This window comes from Lagopus leucura, unplaced genomic scaffold, assembly GCF_019238085.1.
Source record: "Lagopus leucura isolate 7727_CA_CO unplaced genomic scaffold, USGS_WTPT01 Super-Scaffold_100002, whole genome shotgun sequence".
Taxonomy (NCBI): Eukaryota; Metazoa; Chordata; class Aves; order Galliformes; family Phasianidae; genus Lagopus; species Lagopus leucura.
In genome coordinates this window covers 84,787,098-84,804,348 of record NW_024962263.1, presented here as the reverse complement: position 1 = coordinate 84,804,348, position 17,251 = coordinate 84,787,098, and the positions used below count along the sequence as shown (strand labels likewise).

At 36.9% G+C, this 17,251-nt stretch overlaps 1 protein-coding gene across 2 annotated transcripts in view; it reads right to left on the bottom strand.

Moving 5' to 3' along the window:
• KHDRBS3 (KH RNA binding domain containing, signal transduction associated 3) overlaps window positions 1–17,251 on the bottom strand; it is a 75,983-nt gene that overhangs the window by 32,417 nt on the left and 26,315 nt on the right. For both annotated transcript variants that reach the window (XM_042869299.1, XM_042869300.1), the window contains exons 3-5: window positions 7,982–8,098; window positions 5,693–5,839; window positions 1,789–1,928 (exon numbers count right to left, since the gene is read on the bottom strand). In XM_042869299.1, coding sequence (XP_042725233.1) covers window positions 1,789–1,928; window positions 5,693–5,839; window positions 7,982–8,098 — 404 coding nt within the window. The remainder of the gene's footprint in view (window positions 1–1,788; window positions 1,929–5,692; window positions 5,840–7,981; window positions 8,099–17,251) is intronic.

Genomic DNA, 17,251 nt, shown 5'->3' with positions numbered 1-17,251 from the left:
ACTAAAGTTTAAGAAAGTCTTAAAGAAAAGGACCAAAAAAAACCCCAACAGTCTTTCAGTTTTGTTTAGATCATACAAAAAATGAAGTAGACAGAGTTTTTAGCTGCCATCTCCAAGTCACATGCTAACAAAATTTACATTTACTCTGAAGATAGTTCAAGAGCATGCCAATTCAATGAATTGCAAAGAACTGAGAGCTTGATAGCAGTATGCATGTCTTGCATAAAAAAGGAGACTTGAATAAATAATTTACTGAAGATGGAAGCAGTGATAACTTGCTATTATACTGAAATTCTCAGATAATTATGCATGTATGTACTAGATACTTCACAGAGGAAATTAGTTATGAGGAATGATGAAAGATGGAAGATCAGAACAACCTACTCATATTCGGTATCACAGAAACTCTAGCTTAAGGATACATTTGCAATAAGGAAACATGCAAGAAAACCATAAATGTCCGTACTGAATCCTTAATACCTGTAAAAAGAGTTCTGATACAGATCTGTAGAAAAGTTGAAAACAAGGTACTGAAGTAAATCAGCAAACAAAAATCATCAAAATCAAATAAGATCTGATTTGCAGTACTTTTTTTATGGCTGATTACAGTGGCAAAGACAGGAACCTCAAGATATAATTACCACTACTTTTAGAAGAATTAAAATAAAAAGAAGGAGAATAGACATATCTACTTAACACTACTTGACTAAGAATAAAGCAACAAATTTGTGTTGTTATACAGAAGGCAGTTATATTCTTACATGATGCTACCAACTGTAAATTCCCTAAATTAAGGTCCATTCTATATTATGTTAACAATTGTTGTCAGGACACACAGAACTATAAACACATTTTTTTATTTTTTTTTTTTAAGTGCAATAATTTCTCAGTACTTCTTCTAACATGCTCAAACTAAAGTAGAACACTTCAGAACACTATTTGAAAACTATTTTAGAAGCTACAATACAAGTTTCAAGCCTGCTGTAGCGAAGATCCATAGTGGCATAATAAAGACAGCAGATCACCACAAAAAACAGTTGCACTCAGCTGCAGCAGGCACAATCTCCTGTGAAAGAAACTGTTACGGAGTTCATTTAGTTTTGCTTTCACACTTTGGGACTCAAGAGGACTTAAAGCTGTCATTCCCAGAACTTCAACCAACAAAGACAGGGTGTTTCCAGAGTGAAAACAAAACATCTCCTCCCCAAAAAAAGCAGTAAACTTTCCTATTCTTGGATCAGCAGAAGTTACGTTTATGTAAAACGTTCCAATGAGAGAAGCCAAAATCCAAGTTCTATCTCCACAACATTTCTGTAGGACTACTTAATCACGATCTTGAAAATTGACTGTGATACAGTAAAGAAAAGGAATGTCTATATTCCACAGATTAGAAAAATCACTCTGAAATCTGTAAGTCGAGGCAGAACACCTTTTAAAAAGCTGTGAGCTCCACAGGGCCAAGACATCATCCCTGCGTGCACCTGAGGAGCAGCTGGAAGTTAACAGTTAAGCGAACAACCACAGGAAGACCGAACATCTTGTATGATGTACAGTGCTTCTTGACATGTATCATTCAGCTTTCATAGGATAAATTTCAGCACCACTGTTAATTCAGTTAATTCAGCCTAAACTGTTTAGATGATCTTTGAAGAATCGAAATTATTTCTTTCTCCTCATTTTTGAGGGCTAATGTACATTAAATAGATTGTTTTGTTTTTAAAATGTTTGAAGGGATACGCTTAAAATGCACACATTCAAATGAAATTCCATTCCAGCTGAGACACCTACCTGGTCAAAGCAGGAACTGGTACTCCCCTTGCTCGAATAGATGGCTTTCCACGAACTACTGGAACCTCTGCATTCTCTGAACCACCATTCAAATACGTTAACTCTTGAAGCTGCGCCTGTCTGATCTCATCATTGTAGTCCTGAAACAAGGGAGGGTAAAGGGTGAGAAAGCAAACTGTTCAACCACCATACCAAGTTACAAGCAGCGAAACAAAGATCTGGAAAGGACTTCCTCTTAAACGAACTTCCCACTGAAAAGTTTAATACACAGAAGTGCGCTGTAAGCATATTTCTAGAAGAATTCTATGCATTAACTGCAATTTGTGCTCAGGTCATGTTTTTCTTCCCTACTGCATATTACCTCCAGGTAAGTTTATCACTTAAAATGTGAATGTTAAAATGCTGCAGATGACAGGTGAAAATAAAATAGAAAAATCAAGGTCTTATACTCTGAGCTGAGATCTGGCCTGTAGTTATTTAAGATGGATAGCTCATTAAAAGCAGGAAACATCTACTGCGTAGCGTTGCAATGTGGTACAGAAGAAATGCACAGTTCAGAACAGCCCCCCATGAAGAAGGGAAAGATTAGCCACCTATGCTATTAAAACCAGGATTTAAGGAGAGAATAAAAAATGAAATTCAATCAAACGTTCACCATTCTCTCAAAAAGAGCTCCAAAACCTTCATTTCTAAAATAAGCAAGGATGAATAAACTGAAGACAAACGATTTGTTTCTTATTCAGTACAAATCTTCACTCAAAGTCTACAGAAAAGAAAGCTGAAGTCATTTACATGGAATTAATACAGTATTTCTCAAACCCACAAGAGTCTTTTCAAGGGACCTTGTTACAACCTCCAAAACTGGCACATCACAGGAATTTAAGAGATAGCACAATGAACTCTTTAGAACTGAACATTTTACTGTCATTTTCCTCCACATAAGATGAGCCAAAGAATGAAAATGGCCAAGTGAATCAAGAGAATACCTTATTCAGCATCTATACATATACACTAAGTATCAAAATATTTATAGGTACTTTAAGAAGAATGAAGTGATGCTTCTGGTAAAAATTACTCTCATCCTCTGCAAATCTTTCCATTTCAAAGAAGGAAGGTTTATCCAAATACTACTGATTTTACAATTCAGTTATGAAATCAAAGGATCTTAATCTCTTACCAGAAATCTGATTTTTGTTACATTCATGTACTATGCAGATACCAAAAGACCATAAGGCAGCCTTTCTTTGAAAAACTCCTTCTAAAACAATGCTGCACAGGAAGATTAATACTTCTGTGAATACAAAGATCTCAATTATCCTTGAAACATTCTCCTTCCCTTAAGCTTTCACAAAGAAAATATGGAAGTTTTCCTTTACACACCATTTATGAAGATAATTACTAAATTGAGAAATCTGTGGCACTACACAAACATTTTGTCTATCTACTGTTTCACAACAGGATCTGAAATTTAAATCACAACTGCCCGTTTGAGATCGTTCTCTAAATAGCATGAGAAACCAGCTGGCAGAGGATGAGGAATAAATGGAAGACTGAAACAATTGAACAGTTTCAAGAACTGCACATATTAAGCGTTTGAAATATGGATTCCACTGTAAAACAAAGCTTGAGATCCAATAAAATCACACTGCCCCAAGGAAGATGCAAAAAACATTGCTCTGATAACTACTGAACATAAATCCAGACTGAATTCTGGGTAGATTAAAATCAAGTACAACACCCTAAGTCTAGCATCAAAAGTGCTACTGACCATAAAGTCTGACTTGACGAGCACAGAAAAAAAAAAACAAAAAAAAAAACAAACAAACCAAAAAAAAACTACACACACACACACACAAAACAAAAAAAAACGTCAGAAGCTTTTATGCCTTATTTTCAAGTCATTCTGAAAAAGTTACACACTGTTGCAGGTGTTGAAGGCTCACTTCAATGTAAAGGTGCTCGGCTGTGGATCTGAAAAGAGTTAAGTAAGCCAGTAGTATTTTACCATACTTGGCTGCAAAGATATTTTGTATTTTACACTCTAGCACCAACTGTGATTGCATAGTCAGACCTGATCTGGAAACTGAAAAACTTCCATAAATCTTCCATAAAGGATCAGCATCTAATACTGCAATGCATAATTAGCTAGCACTGTTCAGAACAAAAACTGAGGTCATATACTGAAATCAGGTCTTCTTTCTGGAAGAAAACTGATAGTTTGCCTAGAAGCCACAGCAGACCTTACAGGAAATAAAATCAAATAGCATTTGGCAGCAGTTAACCCAATATTTATTACTTATAGAAGGGACAAAGCCAGTCCTTATTGCTTCATGGGGTTACAGCTGCAAGGAGTTGGGAAACAAGAGATTGCACGTTTTAGAACAACTGTGATAAGATTACATTTGAAAAGCCAAAGGGAAATTAAGACACGCTCTCACATTTCATAAGAGATCGTGCAGTTCTGCTCAGTACAAACAAGGCAATGATCAAAACATGAGTGGAAATGTCTAACCAATAAATGGAATTGCTCATTATCAGTCTAATTTTGATGGTTTAATGGCAGTAAGGACTATAATTTGCTAAGTATATTTATTATGACATAAGGTAAATTAAGCTCAATGAAGGAATAAATTTCCTGCACAGGAATCAGACATACACTCTGACTTCCAGTGAATGTAAAAGGCTTTTCTTATCAAATCATGTGAATCTTCATCTAGAAACAGCTGTTTGCCCACTAAAGCAGACAATCTCCTCACATCTTACTAAGAAGACATTTAAGCCTTCACACAAATTTGAATCGTGTAAATACAGTAACCTGCTATGTTAAAAAGGCTCAGCATTCCTACTGAGGAAATACTCTGCTGGGTTTCCCTTTCCTCACCATTTGTTTATCTGAACAGAAGAACATGAAAAGAGGTAAATGTATGTCAAAAAAGCTACTTGGAACTCTCAGATTTTTGATCTGGTGATTGGTTATTTAAAAACAGAACATAAATCGTAAACACAGAACAGTTTAGCTTAGATGGACCTCTGGGTCCGTCTGCCCAATCCCTGCCAAAGCATGGACACCCAAAGTAGAGCGCCCAGACCCACATACAGCAGCTTTTGAAGGTCTCCAAGAAGGAATCGCCGCAGCCCCTCTGGGCAACCTGTACCAGGAGTGGCTCTGCCACTCTCAAAGCACAGAAGTGCTTCCTCATGTTCACATGAAACTTGCTTTGGTTTGTGTCATGGAGTAGTACGGAAGCATGTGAACTACTTTTCATTAAGAAAGGTGCAAGTCAGAAGAGCCAAGGAGCACATGGTCAACTCAAGTCACTCATGGAATTCCAGCTTCAAGGATCTAGATAGATGCAAAGTGAATTAATTCCCCCAAATACATATGGTAGCATTCTCAGGTCATCAGCACCAATTGCTTCACCCAAGAGCAGAACTTGCAGCTCCGCTCAGGCTGTAGTGGACATACAGAACAGGCATTCAATTGGTTCTTACACTACTATACTAACTATACACAAATACCCATACTACTGGCACCCCAAGATATGAACCTTTGGAAAGTTTTCTACTTAAATCTCTCACATTTCCAAGATCTTATACTAATCAAGAACAAAATTTAGCAACATTATCAGCACCATACAAAACAAAAGTGAAAACCTTGAAGAAATATACAAACCGAAGCATGCTTATTCAATAAAACTTTTTCTGAATTCTGATTTCTCTGAATTCTGTGTAGCACTTTCTAAACAAAAGAATTGCCTCATACATTAAAAACTATTTTTCCTGGGACTATCAAGATAAATAATAACTTTAACGAACATCAAGATAAAATACCTTATTAATTATTCTGCACAATTTTATTACTTTGATCAAGGTCTAAGAAGGAAATATAGAAATAAATACTAACAGGGATGAGAAACTTCTTGATTTCTTCTAATGCATGCCCCATTCTGGCATATGCTTCTGCTGGTGGAGCAAACACTTCAATTAAAACATGAAGGTCATCATTTAGGTGGAAGTATTTTGCCTCTCCACTTTTTCTTAATTCTTCCTCCTAAGAAAACAGACAAACATGTTTGTTTTTTTTTTTTTTTCACTTTATCATTTTAAACATTTTAATGTAGGCTTTAGAATTGCTTTGGATGCATTTATGCTTACTGTCTGTTCACATTTAGATATCAACAACTAAAAAGCCTGTTAAAATTTTATACTTTTCTAATACACTTCAAACAAGATTGTTGCTAAATATCAGAATATTATCAATTTGCTTACAAACACTAGAAGCCTAATAACCCAAAATAGGACTCAGCAGCTCCTTCTCACATACAGGAATAGTACTACAAGGCAGAAGGCTTTCAGTTTTCCCCAAGTGCACCAATTTTATATAGAAAACATAAAGAGAAATAAATAAGATAAAATGGAAAGCTGCTTTTCTCAAAAGTAACATGTTTAGAAGTAGGTTTATTCTGATATTCCACAATGGCGGGATTTTTGCCAGTATTATTTCCATCTCTTAGTTCTAATGCACTCCTCAAATACTTCTCATTTATTTTTTGCTCTTACTGAGATGGTGTGATGAATGAGTTCTCAAAGAATAAATGAGAAGTGTGGCCAACTAGTTGAGGGAAGTGATTCTGCTCCTTTTTTTCCTGTTCTCATGAGACCCTACCTGCAATATTCTATCCAGCTCTGGGGTCCCAAGCACAAGAAAATGAACTCGGAGCAATCTGGTCTAGTGCAAGGTGTTACAGTCCATGGCAGCAGGGCTGGAACTAGATCTTTAAAGGTCCCTTTCAACCCAAATCACTACTGCTTTGAGCACTGCTGAGGCAGCGATGATTAAATTGCTTGTTTTAGTACCTGCATTAGTGTCAGACAGAAAAAGATGTGTAGTCTATTTATCTACAGGAACAAACAAAGCTTCTCTCCACATTTTAAGGATTACATCATAATGATGTAACTTGATTTTCTGTTAAATATCACATTGAAATTTCAATTAGAATTCTATGATTCCATGATTTTCTAAGAAATGCATGCATTAGTCACATCTCAGAACTTGCCAGCCTGACCAGTAACTTGTTAATTAGTAATTACATTCTAAGCTCCACTTCACTGTAGATTGCTATTGCTTTTCATACAGAAGGAACAGCAAGGAGTGATTTCATATTTTAGATAACATTAGTGGCCAGAAACATTACTGGCCAGAAAAGGAGGCCAGTAAATCATGACATACTACAGGCAAAGTAGTATTTTAATTTGTATCAGTTAAAAAGTGCAATTCACTAGGCAGGTGATGATGATGGTCTTGTTACTGATTTGCACTGCCTTTGTTTTTTACAGCTTGAGTCATATCATAGGATCATAGAATCACATGATCATAGAATTGTTTGGGTTGGAAGGGACCTTTAAGATCATCTGGTTCCAACCCCCTGCTATAGGCAGGGACACCTCCCTCTAGGCCAGGTTGCTCAAAGCCCCATCCAGCCTGGTCTTGAGTGCTTCCAGAGAGGGGGCATCCACAAACTCACTGGGCAACCTGTTCCAGTGTCTCACCATTCTCACAGATATGTCACCACAGTAAGAATGAAGCTGATTTGCACACACGTACATGAAGCTGCAGATTTCTGCTGTCTGCTAGGGCTTCTTGCAATGCATACTGTCACCGTAACCAAATATCTTCCATTAAAACAATTGCAATCAGATGTTGACTTAAGTTGTATACAGCATCCTAAATCGGGGCTGTGATTATTTTTTCCTACTTGTACTTAATTTGCTTTAATTGCCTGTTATTCTTTGTCTATTCTTTGTTATTAAATGTTAAGTGCTCTTTTCTATGAAATATCTTTGTTTGATTCATCTAAAAGTCCTTCTAAGGTGAAAACACTGTGATGTGAACACTATAGGTTATAAGCAGAGTAGGACTATCTATAATGAGCTACTGCTAATGCCACAGTTACTTTCCCAGGAACTCTAGTTTTGGGACTATACATACAACCTGTAGTAGCCTCAATGTGGACTGCAATAACAGGCTCCTTACAGAAAACAGACTCCATGTGAATCTAGTTAATACAAGCATATTTTATGTTTTCATTTGCTCCCTGACTTTTTGTCACAGGACTTGTTGACCTCTCCAAAAAAATTTAGGAGGAAATTCAGGGTATCGTAAACACTCGCTACTGAAATATTCAAGTCTTACCTTCGTCTTATCCCTCATTGAACCTTTTCCCAAAATAGACATTTTTGTCAGTGTTTCTTCCTGCAAGCGTTTTAAAGAGTTGCCACGTGGACCCAAAAGCTTTCCCACAAAGTTAAACTGTAAGAAAACAAAAAGACATTATGACCATTGGATTTCTAAGCACAGAAAAAAGCAAAATTTGCTGAAAGAATTTTTTGTTCTAGCAAGAACAAAAAGCAAGAAAAGCAAGAATTGTTAAATCATAACTGACAGTCATTAAGAAGAAACGTATAGGATAGTTAACAGCATGTTACAGACTACCAGATGCCAACTGAAATCTAGAAGTATCTGAACTCAAAGAACTTTCAAATAGCACAGATAAATGACACATTCAAGGCTGAGGCCAGATGTGTTCAAACTGCAATTCAGTTTTTCAACAGTTGTTATCAGGTATATAACCATAAAAACAAAGCTGGCGGCAATCCCTCACAGATGCAGTAGCACCCAACAAAAGTTTTGAAAATGAAAAAGTCTGAATTGCCTTATGCTGCCTGTAAGATTTATGAAGTAATATAGCAACTCATATACCCTACACTAAAACACAGAAACAAACAGGGAATTAAATCCAGAATTTATATGCTTATATTTCTCCTGTCTCAAACCAAAATGAACATTCTTTAAGGCATTTTCAACTGTCACTCAACCTCTATTATCACTGAAGTTTACCAAAATCAGCTGCACTTCCTAACCAGGGCAAAACACTATTAAGTTAACTAAGGGGAAGGTAATGGAGCACCACAAATACAAAGGAACAATATTACTTGGGGAAAACCCAAACATCTCCCTTTGCACAAAACATCAAAACAGGCTACTGTGAATACCTGATGCTCCTTAAGCCCAGAAGGTAATTCAAGGGGAAGATGAGTCAAAAACACAAATTCAAAACCCCACCCAGAGCAGAGAAATAAGAAAAAAGAATCTGTCTGCTACCATTTAAAGATAAAAAATTGGGTTCAATGGAGCCAAGAGGCACGAGAGATCTGCACAACACATTTATTCCCAGATGCATAGAGAGAGAAGGTACGTAAATTCAATAGGTAGCTTTTGTCCATCTGTGATGCACTTTGGAAGATACATGAAATCTGAAGGATGGTTAGAGAAGATTAATTTGAAGTAAACAGTCACTATTTTGATTTTTTTTCACATACTAAAATGTGCCAATAAACACGAGAAACATTTTGAAATTTGTATGGAACGGCACTTACTTCAAGCACTAATTTATTCTCTTATAAATAATACCCAAATTTGGAGATTACTATTCAGGTATATTTACTATGCTCTGCAAAGCTTTATAAAACCACGATATTCACAAACAGTTGCATTCTAAAGCGACCCACTTATGGTAACAGAGCTTTAGGCATAAGTAATACACAGTGACACTATAAAACAAACACCTTTAGACTACTTGTTTTTCTGGACTCATTTCTGCAACTGTTCTCCAGTTGTCTCTTCCTCTAGTACTGTATCATTAAAGAACCACAATGGAAGACTCATTAGAGCCCTCCATAATTAGATGGCTCATTTGATCTCCCTGTTTCTCTAGACAAATCCAATAGCAGTTGACAATGGTGCAGTAGCAGTTCTTACAAACTCCATTGTTGCTACAATGGAAATGCTGATGGAAAAAGTAGTCCAGCTCTAGTTCTCCTACAATGAAGAAAGTCTGCAGTTCCAGTTCACCTACTTCAATTTGAGACAAAAAGAAACACAAGCAATAAAAAAGCCTATTAAAAATGAAAACGTAATTCTTCTCTCTTTAGTACTTGCAAGCTCAATTCCCGACTTAGAAACAGGATACAAGTGAATGAATGGCTATGGATGACTGGTCCACACAAGCTATTGAATAAGGCCTTTCATGAACTAGCCTTTTCTGAGACTAAGAGATCAAATCTCAAAAAATACTAAGGTGACACCTTTAACTGCTGTGGTACCTCATTTTATTCCTTACAGTTTCTTTAGATACTGTCAAGGAAAACAGATTGGAAACAGGTTGCCCAAAGGTATAGAAATCTGTCAAGCTGAGAGCATTCATGAGGTCATCAGGAGGTTGGGCCAGAGATGTCTTGGAAGTCCCTTCCTATACAGACTTTTGACTTTATGATTACAAGCATGTAACTGCAATGAAAACACTCAAACGAAGGGAAGGGAAGGGAAGGGAAGGGAAGGGAAGGGAAGGGAACCCAAACACTGAACTTTCAAGTCAGTAATGCCTTGTCATTTTTTTTAAATAAATGATCACTACTAATGAACAGGGACTTTATAGTTAAACGTAAATGGAAACCTTCGTGTAATGGAATACTACATCAACTTTTCAAGCATTTCAGGTTACTCATGTTTTCAATAAAATAGCCTTGTAAATTAGGAAAACAAGTACTACATAAATTTTTAAAAGAGATTTTCCATTTACAGTAGACTATGCTAAAAATATTTCTGAATGTTGAGTAGCTGCATACAGATAAGCTGCTCTGATATAGAACTTTTAATCTATTTTACTGTTTTCAAATTGAATTTTACTAAAAAATTATCATAATTTAGACAGATAATTATGTATTCAACTATTCAGAGCATAGTGCTGAACATTTAATTGAAACAAACTAGCTGACCATTGAAGACTAAAAATCCTACCATACAAATACAAATGCGTGCTTCCAACAATATGAGTTCTACTTTCAGATGTCATTTTCAGAAAGAAAATAACTAACTTTCCATAAATAAAGCCCATTTGAAATCAAATGAAATCTTTCAGTAGAGAAGAGTTATTTTGAACATTTACTGGATTTCTTGAACTGATGAACATTAAATAGAAAGTATCTGTTAAAAAGCTTTGCATAAAATGTCTCACTGAGATACTGAAATGCTCAAAGAGATCACCACCACCTTCACCAGCACCTTCAGTATACAGAGTATATTATGATTCCCAGTAATCAATAACTGGGACTTGAACCTAAGGTAAAAAAACACAACATGGTAAGACATATTTTCATTACAAAAAAAAAGCAAATCCAGCCCAGCTGCTGGTGGAACATAAGGTAGTAATCCTGGTAGATCCAAGCTAGCTCTTACAGAAGTTTCTCACATACACAGGTTCACAGCTGCTTCCCATGCCACGCACTCCTGAAGTTCTTTTGTCCTTCTGACCAAGACCAAAAAAAAATAATAATAATAATTCTGATCTAGTACTGAACTCAAGTCTATAAACTCACTGAATTAGGCAATGAAATGAATATTAAAAACAAGATATTTGTGCAGGTATAGACAAGCAAGATCAAACCAGTCACTTTGTTATCCCTGCAAAATTCAAGCTGTCAGATTCTTCTCTCCATTGTCTTCTCAGTATAGCATGATCATAACTGAATTACACATTACTAGTCAAAACTGTACTCAAATTTGCTAGTTTCAGCTTAACATTGTGCTAAAACAGTCTCATTACTTTCCACTACTAACAAGTGTCAGCCATGAATGTCATTCTGTGGTGTGCATAAATCTATGTTAAAACAAGAGATATCTATACATGAAAACAGCTTCCAGGATCTTAGGTAAGAATTAGGATCTTAGTATGGATTACAGTAAATAAACCTGAAGTCATCTCTTAACTGCTGTCAGAAAGATTCAGAAGACTATGCCAGATACACAGCCTTAAGAAACTAGATAATAACAAAAAAGTTGAGGCATTTTAGCAAAAAGTATCAAGACTGAGAGTAACAGTTTGAGTAGACCAAATTGGAAAATACATTAGATACTGCTAAATTGATGCCAAAAAAATATACTCCAGTAGTGAGTGGATAAATGTTACCCCTTAAGTCTCACATCAGTACTACTAAGTTCAACATAATCTCCACTCATTCCTAAGGTATGAGATTCTGCATGTTGGCCATGATGTCCACTAGCACCAAAACGTAGGTTAACTATACTGAAAGCATTAGTTTCCCTTGCACAGATTATCTTTCAAGGCTGCTAAAGAATCTCTTATATATATATATATATATATATATATATATATATATATATATATATTTTTTATATATATATATATTTGTTTTTTTTTTTTTTTTTAACATAGTTAGAAAATTTTACACTGATAAGTTGTAGTAAGATTTTTGGTGCTTTTTTTGTTTGTTTTTTTGTTTTTGTTTTTTTTTGTTTGTTTGTTTTGCTTAAAGATTGCATTCTTTCTAGATATTCTGAAGTGATTTTAAGTATTTAAGTATTTTTGCACATGAAGTACATTGGAGATTATGGACATCATCGCTTAGCTCTTCCTCCCTCCAGAATCCTCAGATCAAAATGTCTTTAACAATTACCTAGATACGTATTTCCTTATTAAGGCCATGCTTGAAGCTATTTCCTGAAAACAGTTGAAGAAAAAAAAAAAAAAGAAAAAAAAAACTTCTACAAAAATTACAAATACAAATGAGGTACTGTACTTTCTTTGTGAACATTTAATCTTCTCTATGAATTTCAGGAAAAAAGGAATTAATGCCAATGCTGCAGCATGTTTAATTGTATATATTACAGGAAGTAGGATATAATAGAAAAAGTAATCCTCATTTATCCCCATCAAGACAAGTCTGCTGAGACTGGTTCATCCAGCTTAAAATACTTAGTGAAAGTACAAATATCAGACCAAATGCTTTGCTGTGAAGCTCAGGCAATCCAGTGCCAACGCTGTAGAAAGTTTTCTTGGCATATAAGTTTTCTGCAATGGTTCATACGTGATAGATTCACTAGAAGAAGAAGTATTTAAGTTATGATTCAGTGCACCTTCCCTTCCAATGGCCTGAAATCAGGAAGAGTTCAAGATTTTCCTTATTCATTCCAAGAGAATATGGTTTCTATAGGAAGGTAAGTGCTTCAATCATTTATGTTGTACCAAACTGCTCTCTCCTCCACACAGCTCTCAGAGCAGTAGTAGATCTTTAAACATCTATCCAACTTGAAACTTGGTTGATTGAAGTTATTCAACAGTTCTCTAGTACTAAATCTAAGGCTTGAGGGGCCTGGAGCATCTCTCTTATGAAGAAAGGCTGAGTGAACCGAGTCTGTTCAGCCTTGAGAAAAGAAGACTGAGAGGGGACCTGATCCAGGTCTATAAATATCTAAGGTGTGGGGGGCAGAATAGCGAGAACAGACTCTTTTCAGTGGTGAATGGAGACAGGACAAGGGGAAACAGCTGGAAACTGCAGCATAGGAAGTTCTGCACAAATGTGTGCAAGAACTTCTTTACAGTGAGGTGACGGAGCACTGGAACAGGCTGCCCAGGGAGGTGGTGGAGTCTCCTTCTCTGGAGAAGTTCAAGACCTGCCTGGATGCCTACCTGTGCGACCTGGTGTAGGGAACCTGCTTTGGCAGGGGGGTTGGACTCGATGATCTCTGGAGGTCCCTTCCAACCCCTACAATTCTGTGATTCTGTGATTCTTTCATATGACTTCAGGTTATATACTTTTATTCTTTCTATTTCTCATTCCTACTGAGAGAGTTTTGTTCTTTTTTTTTTCTTTTTTTTTTTTTTTCTAGTAAGAATGTGTATTCTAAATAGTCATATAATTAAAAGGGCTGCTCCGAAAGTAATGCCTCCTACTCCTTTACAATGGTCCAGAATTTCAAACGTGGAGGTTTGTGAAATAGCAGTAGAGGTTGATATATTTTAATATGTCATGGTTCTGGTTTTTTTTGTTTTGGGGTTTCAGTATTTCACATCAAAACATGTAGTGTACAGGGCATTGAAGTGTTAATGCCCCAATCCCAGGTACCTATCCCTGTACATTACAGAAGTCACGGGATCTGGCCCTTCCGGGTGGGGGGGCTCTCTCTTGCTGCCTTGCAGTGGGTGCTGGAGGTGCTTTCCTAGCCGTTCCAAGCTTTTCAGGTTTGAATCGGTCCCGGGAACTCTCTCTCTCATCTTGTCTGATTTATTAATCTCAATTTCAATTAAATTGTATATATTGTGTTATCTTGTATTCCGATATTATACTAAAATAAGTTTTCCTCCATAGATTGTTGCCGCTGTTCTTTTCCTCCCTTCCTTCCTTCCCATTTTTGTGGGACTAGGGTGGGGGGGGATGGCAGAGGCCTGTTGCCTCTGTCACGGACACAGATTGATCTAGTCAACTCCGTGACATAATATTACATTTGGTTGCTGTACAACAGGTGGCAGAGGAACAGTCTGATTAAATGGCACTTGACACAGAAGTGAGTAGCAAGCAGGAAGCAAAAGTGTAGAACTGAATTCCTCCATGTGAAAAAAATAGCACCCACTGACACTCATCAATACTTGCCAAACATTTATGGAGACCTAACAGTGGATTTGGGCACAGTGAGGTGGTGGCTGGTACATGCATTTCAGCAGTGATAACAGCAACGTGAAAGATTAGCCATGTACTGGATAGCCATACACAGCATGAAATGAACAGCATCTCCCTTTAAGTGCAAATCAGCAGATTACAACCAGGAAACCGGGTATGGATATGAGTATTGGCATCAGTACATTGGAAACAATGGTGGCAATGCTGGAAATGGAAGTTTGCACCAAGTGGATGCACACAGGAAAAGAAAGGAGACCGCATTAAGTATGTCACAATCTACTGAACCAATAAGAAGCTGAAAGTGACAGTTTCGTGACTGCATCACTACCGGTGACGAGATGTCACTTCACTACTATGAGCCAGACTCAAAATGACAGTCCATGAAGTGGACACATGAATTCCCCATCAAAGAAAAAGTTGTGATCCTTCTGGATTTCCTGGAGCTCAGACAAACCATCAATTCTGACCACATCATGACAAAGGTTCCAACTTCCAGTAAGGACAAAGACAATAACTTTGCCCTTGCAACACAATAATGCCAGGCCCCATATCAGTTGAAGACCATGAAGACACTGTCAGACTTGGCTGGGCTGCCCTACCACACCCACCATATAGTCTGGATTTGGTGTTATCTGACTTCCATCTGTCCAGGCCAATGAAAGACAGACTGCATGAGCAACGTTTTCCTAGCAGTGATTCCATCACAACAGTGATGAAACAGTGGATCGCATCCAGTGGTGCAGCTGAGAATTTGCTCTATCAAATAGTCTTATTGTGCTCTTTGTATCTGTTGTAGTTTCCATAGGAAAAAAAAAAATAGGAGGCATTAATTTTGGAGCAACTTATGTAAGATATGAACCTCTCCAAAACTATGTAGATACTTCAAATACCTTATATGTGACAGTCAGTTTTAAATACGTATTCTAATTTTAAATGTTGAGTTAAAACACTTCAAGAAAGTAACTTTTGAGAATATAGAGTACCACTTCAGGGAAATAGTGCAAATCATTTCTCATGAACTTTCAAAATCTACTCAGTATTAAAATATAGTTCTGTAAGCAGTTTTCAAAATGGTAGCTTGTCAAAAGGTGGAAGTGATTATTCCTGCAGTTCTGATTGATTCCATGAAAAATCATCATCATTCTATTTATCATCCATTAAAGCTATTTCTCTGAAGTCTGAACACTTCAGTTTACTAAGCTGGCAGAACAAAATCAGATGTCTGAGATTACAGACTATTTCACAATGCATATTTATCAGATGCATGTGGTGGGAAGGATAATACCCTCCTGCTGCATCTGTACATACGTAAGCTATGAAAATTTTCAGAAGTTCAGGCATTTCATAGAAGCAGTAGGAAAGATTTAGAACCCCTTCACTCTCATACTGCCACATCCTGATCTTTCATTGCCAGCACACTTCATTGCTATCACTATGTCTATGCAAGTTTAAAGATTCATTTTTCAAGCATGATATCCAGCAGAAGTTATAGGGTTGCACTTTCACGCTTGACCTGGAATCAATAAAGATATTCAGCTGATGAAATAGCAAAGTATATTAACTCACCCTAAACTCCAATTCCTAACCGGTAAAACCTCATTAAGCTAATAGCAAGTTAGGCATCCAGCATTCATGTGGACTCCATAACATAGGTAACAATCTGGAATGGAATCCTACCTCAAAAAATTTTCCACTGAGGCAACATAAAATCCTAAGTTTCCCACTTACCCTTGTTCATCATATATGTCTCAGAATAGGCCTGCAGACAGCATTATGAGAACACACGAAAGCGTCACCTGAATATTTTACAGTAATTCCTGCATTTCAGCAATACAAAATTTTCAGAGGAATCAATCAAGCTAGGCCAACCTGAATTACTCCCAACAAGACTCTGTACAATCAGAATTTGAAAAGACTTGCTGGGACCTGCAGCCTACAGTGGAGTTCCCACACAGTTCTTTCTCACCAAATAATGCTGTCATCATACTAAAATATAATCGCTGCATTTTTTAACAGCACAAGTGTTTCCAAGGAACTCAAATAAAGATAATTCAAATGCACAACCAACCTTGAGATGAAACCAGAATGTAATTCCTTCAAGTATCATAAATTATTTCATAGAAATGACAAAATTCAGGCTGTTCTGGTTATTCTGTCACTTTCTGTGAAGATTCAGACAGAAGTCATTGAACTACAGAGTCATCAAGGCTGGAAAAGACCACCAACATCATCTAGTCCAACTGTGCACCTACCACCAAAATGGCCCAGTAAAACCATACGTGACATGAATTTTGCCCCTCAGTTCTTCTTGAATTCAACTGCAGGAAGAGGAGTAAAATGAATAGTATATGACGTTGTTACCATATATTGTCTACTTGATCACAGGCATCTTCTTCTGTACAGGAAAATAATTTAGCAATAACTGAAACATTCTCTTTGTCAAGTGCACAGGTATTTCTAGAGTGAGACTAAATGCTATTGTAGTAGTGGCAATTATGGAAGACAGGAAAAAAAAAACCAATTAGGAACAGGCTGCTCAGTGGAGGGGGGAGGGCTCCTTGGGCTTCTTCTCTAGAGGTATTCAAGATCCATCTGAGCACCTTCCTGTGCACCCTGCTGTAGGGAATCTGCTTTAGGGAGAGGTTGGACTCAATGATCTCCAGAGGTCCCTTCCAACCCCTACAACTCTGTGATTCTGTGAACTCTCTTTCATATGAGAGATTTCAGTTACGCAAACTTAACACATCCACATCAATACTCAACTGTTGAACTACGAAGCAGAAGATCAAGAAAACAAGGAGATTTTTTTTCGGGAGACCAACAATAACCAAACAAAGGAAAACTACTTTTCAACCTGAGATATAACAGATTTCCTTCTGAGATATAACCAGCAGCTCTGAACTTCAGTTGAATAGCTTTCTTCTGCAGT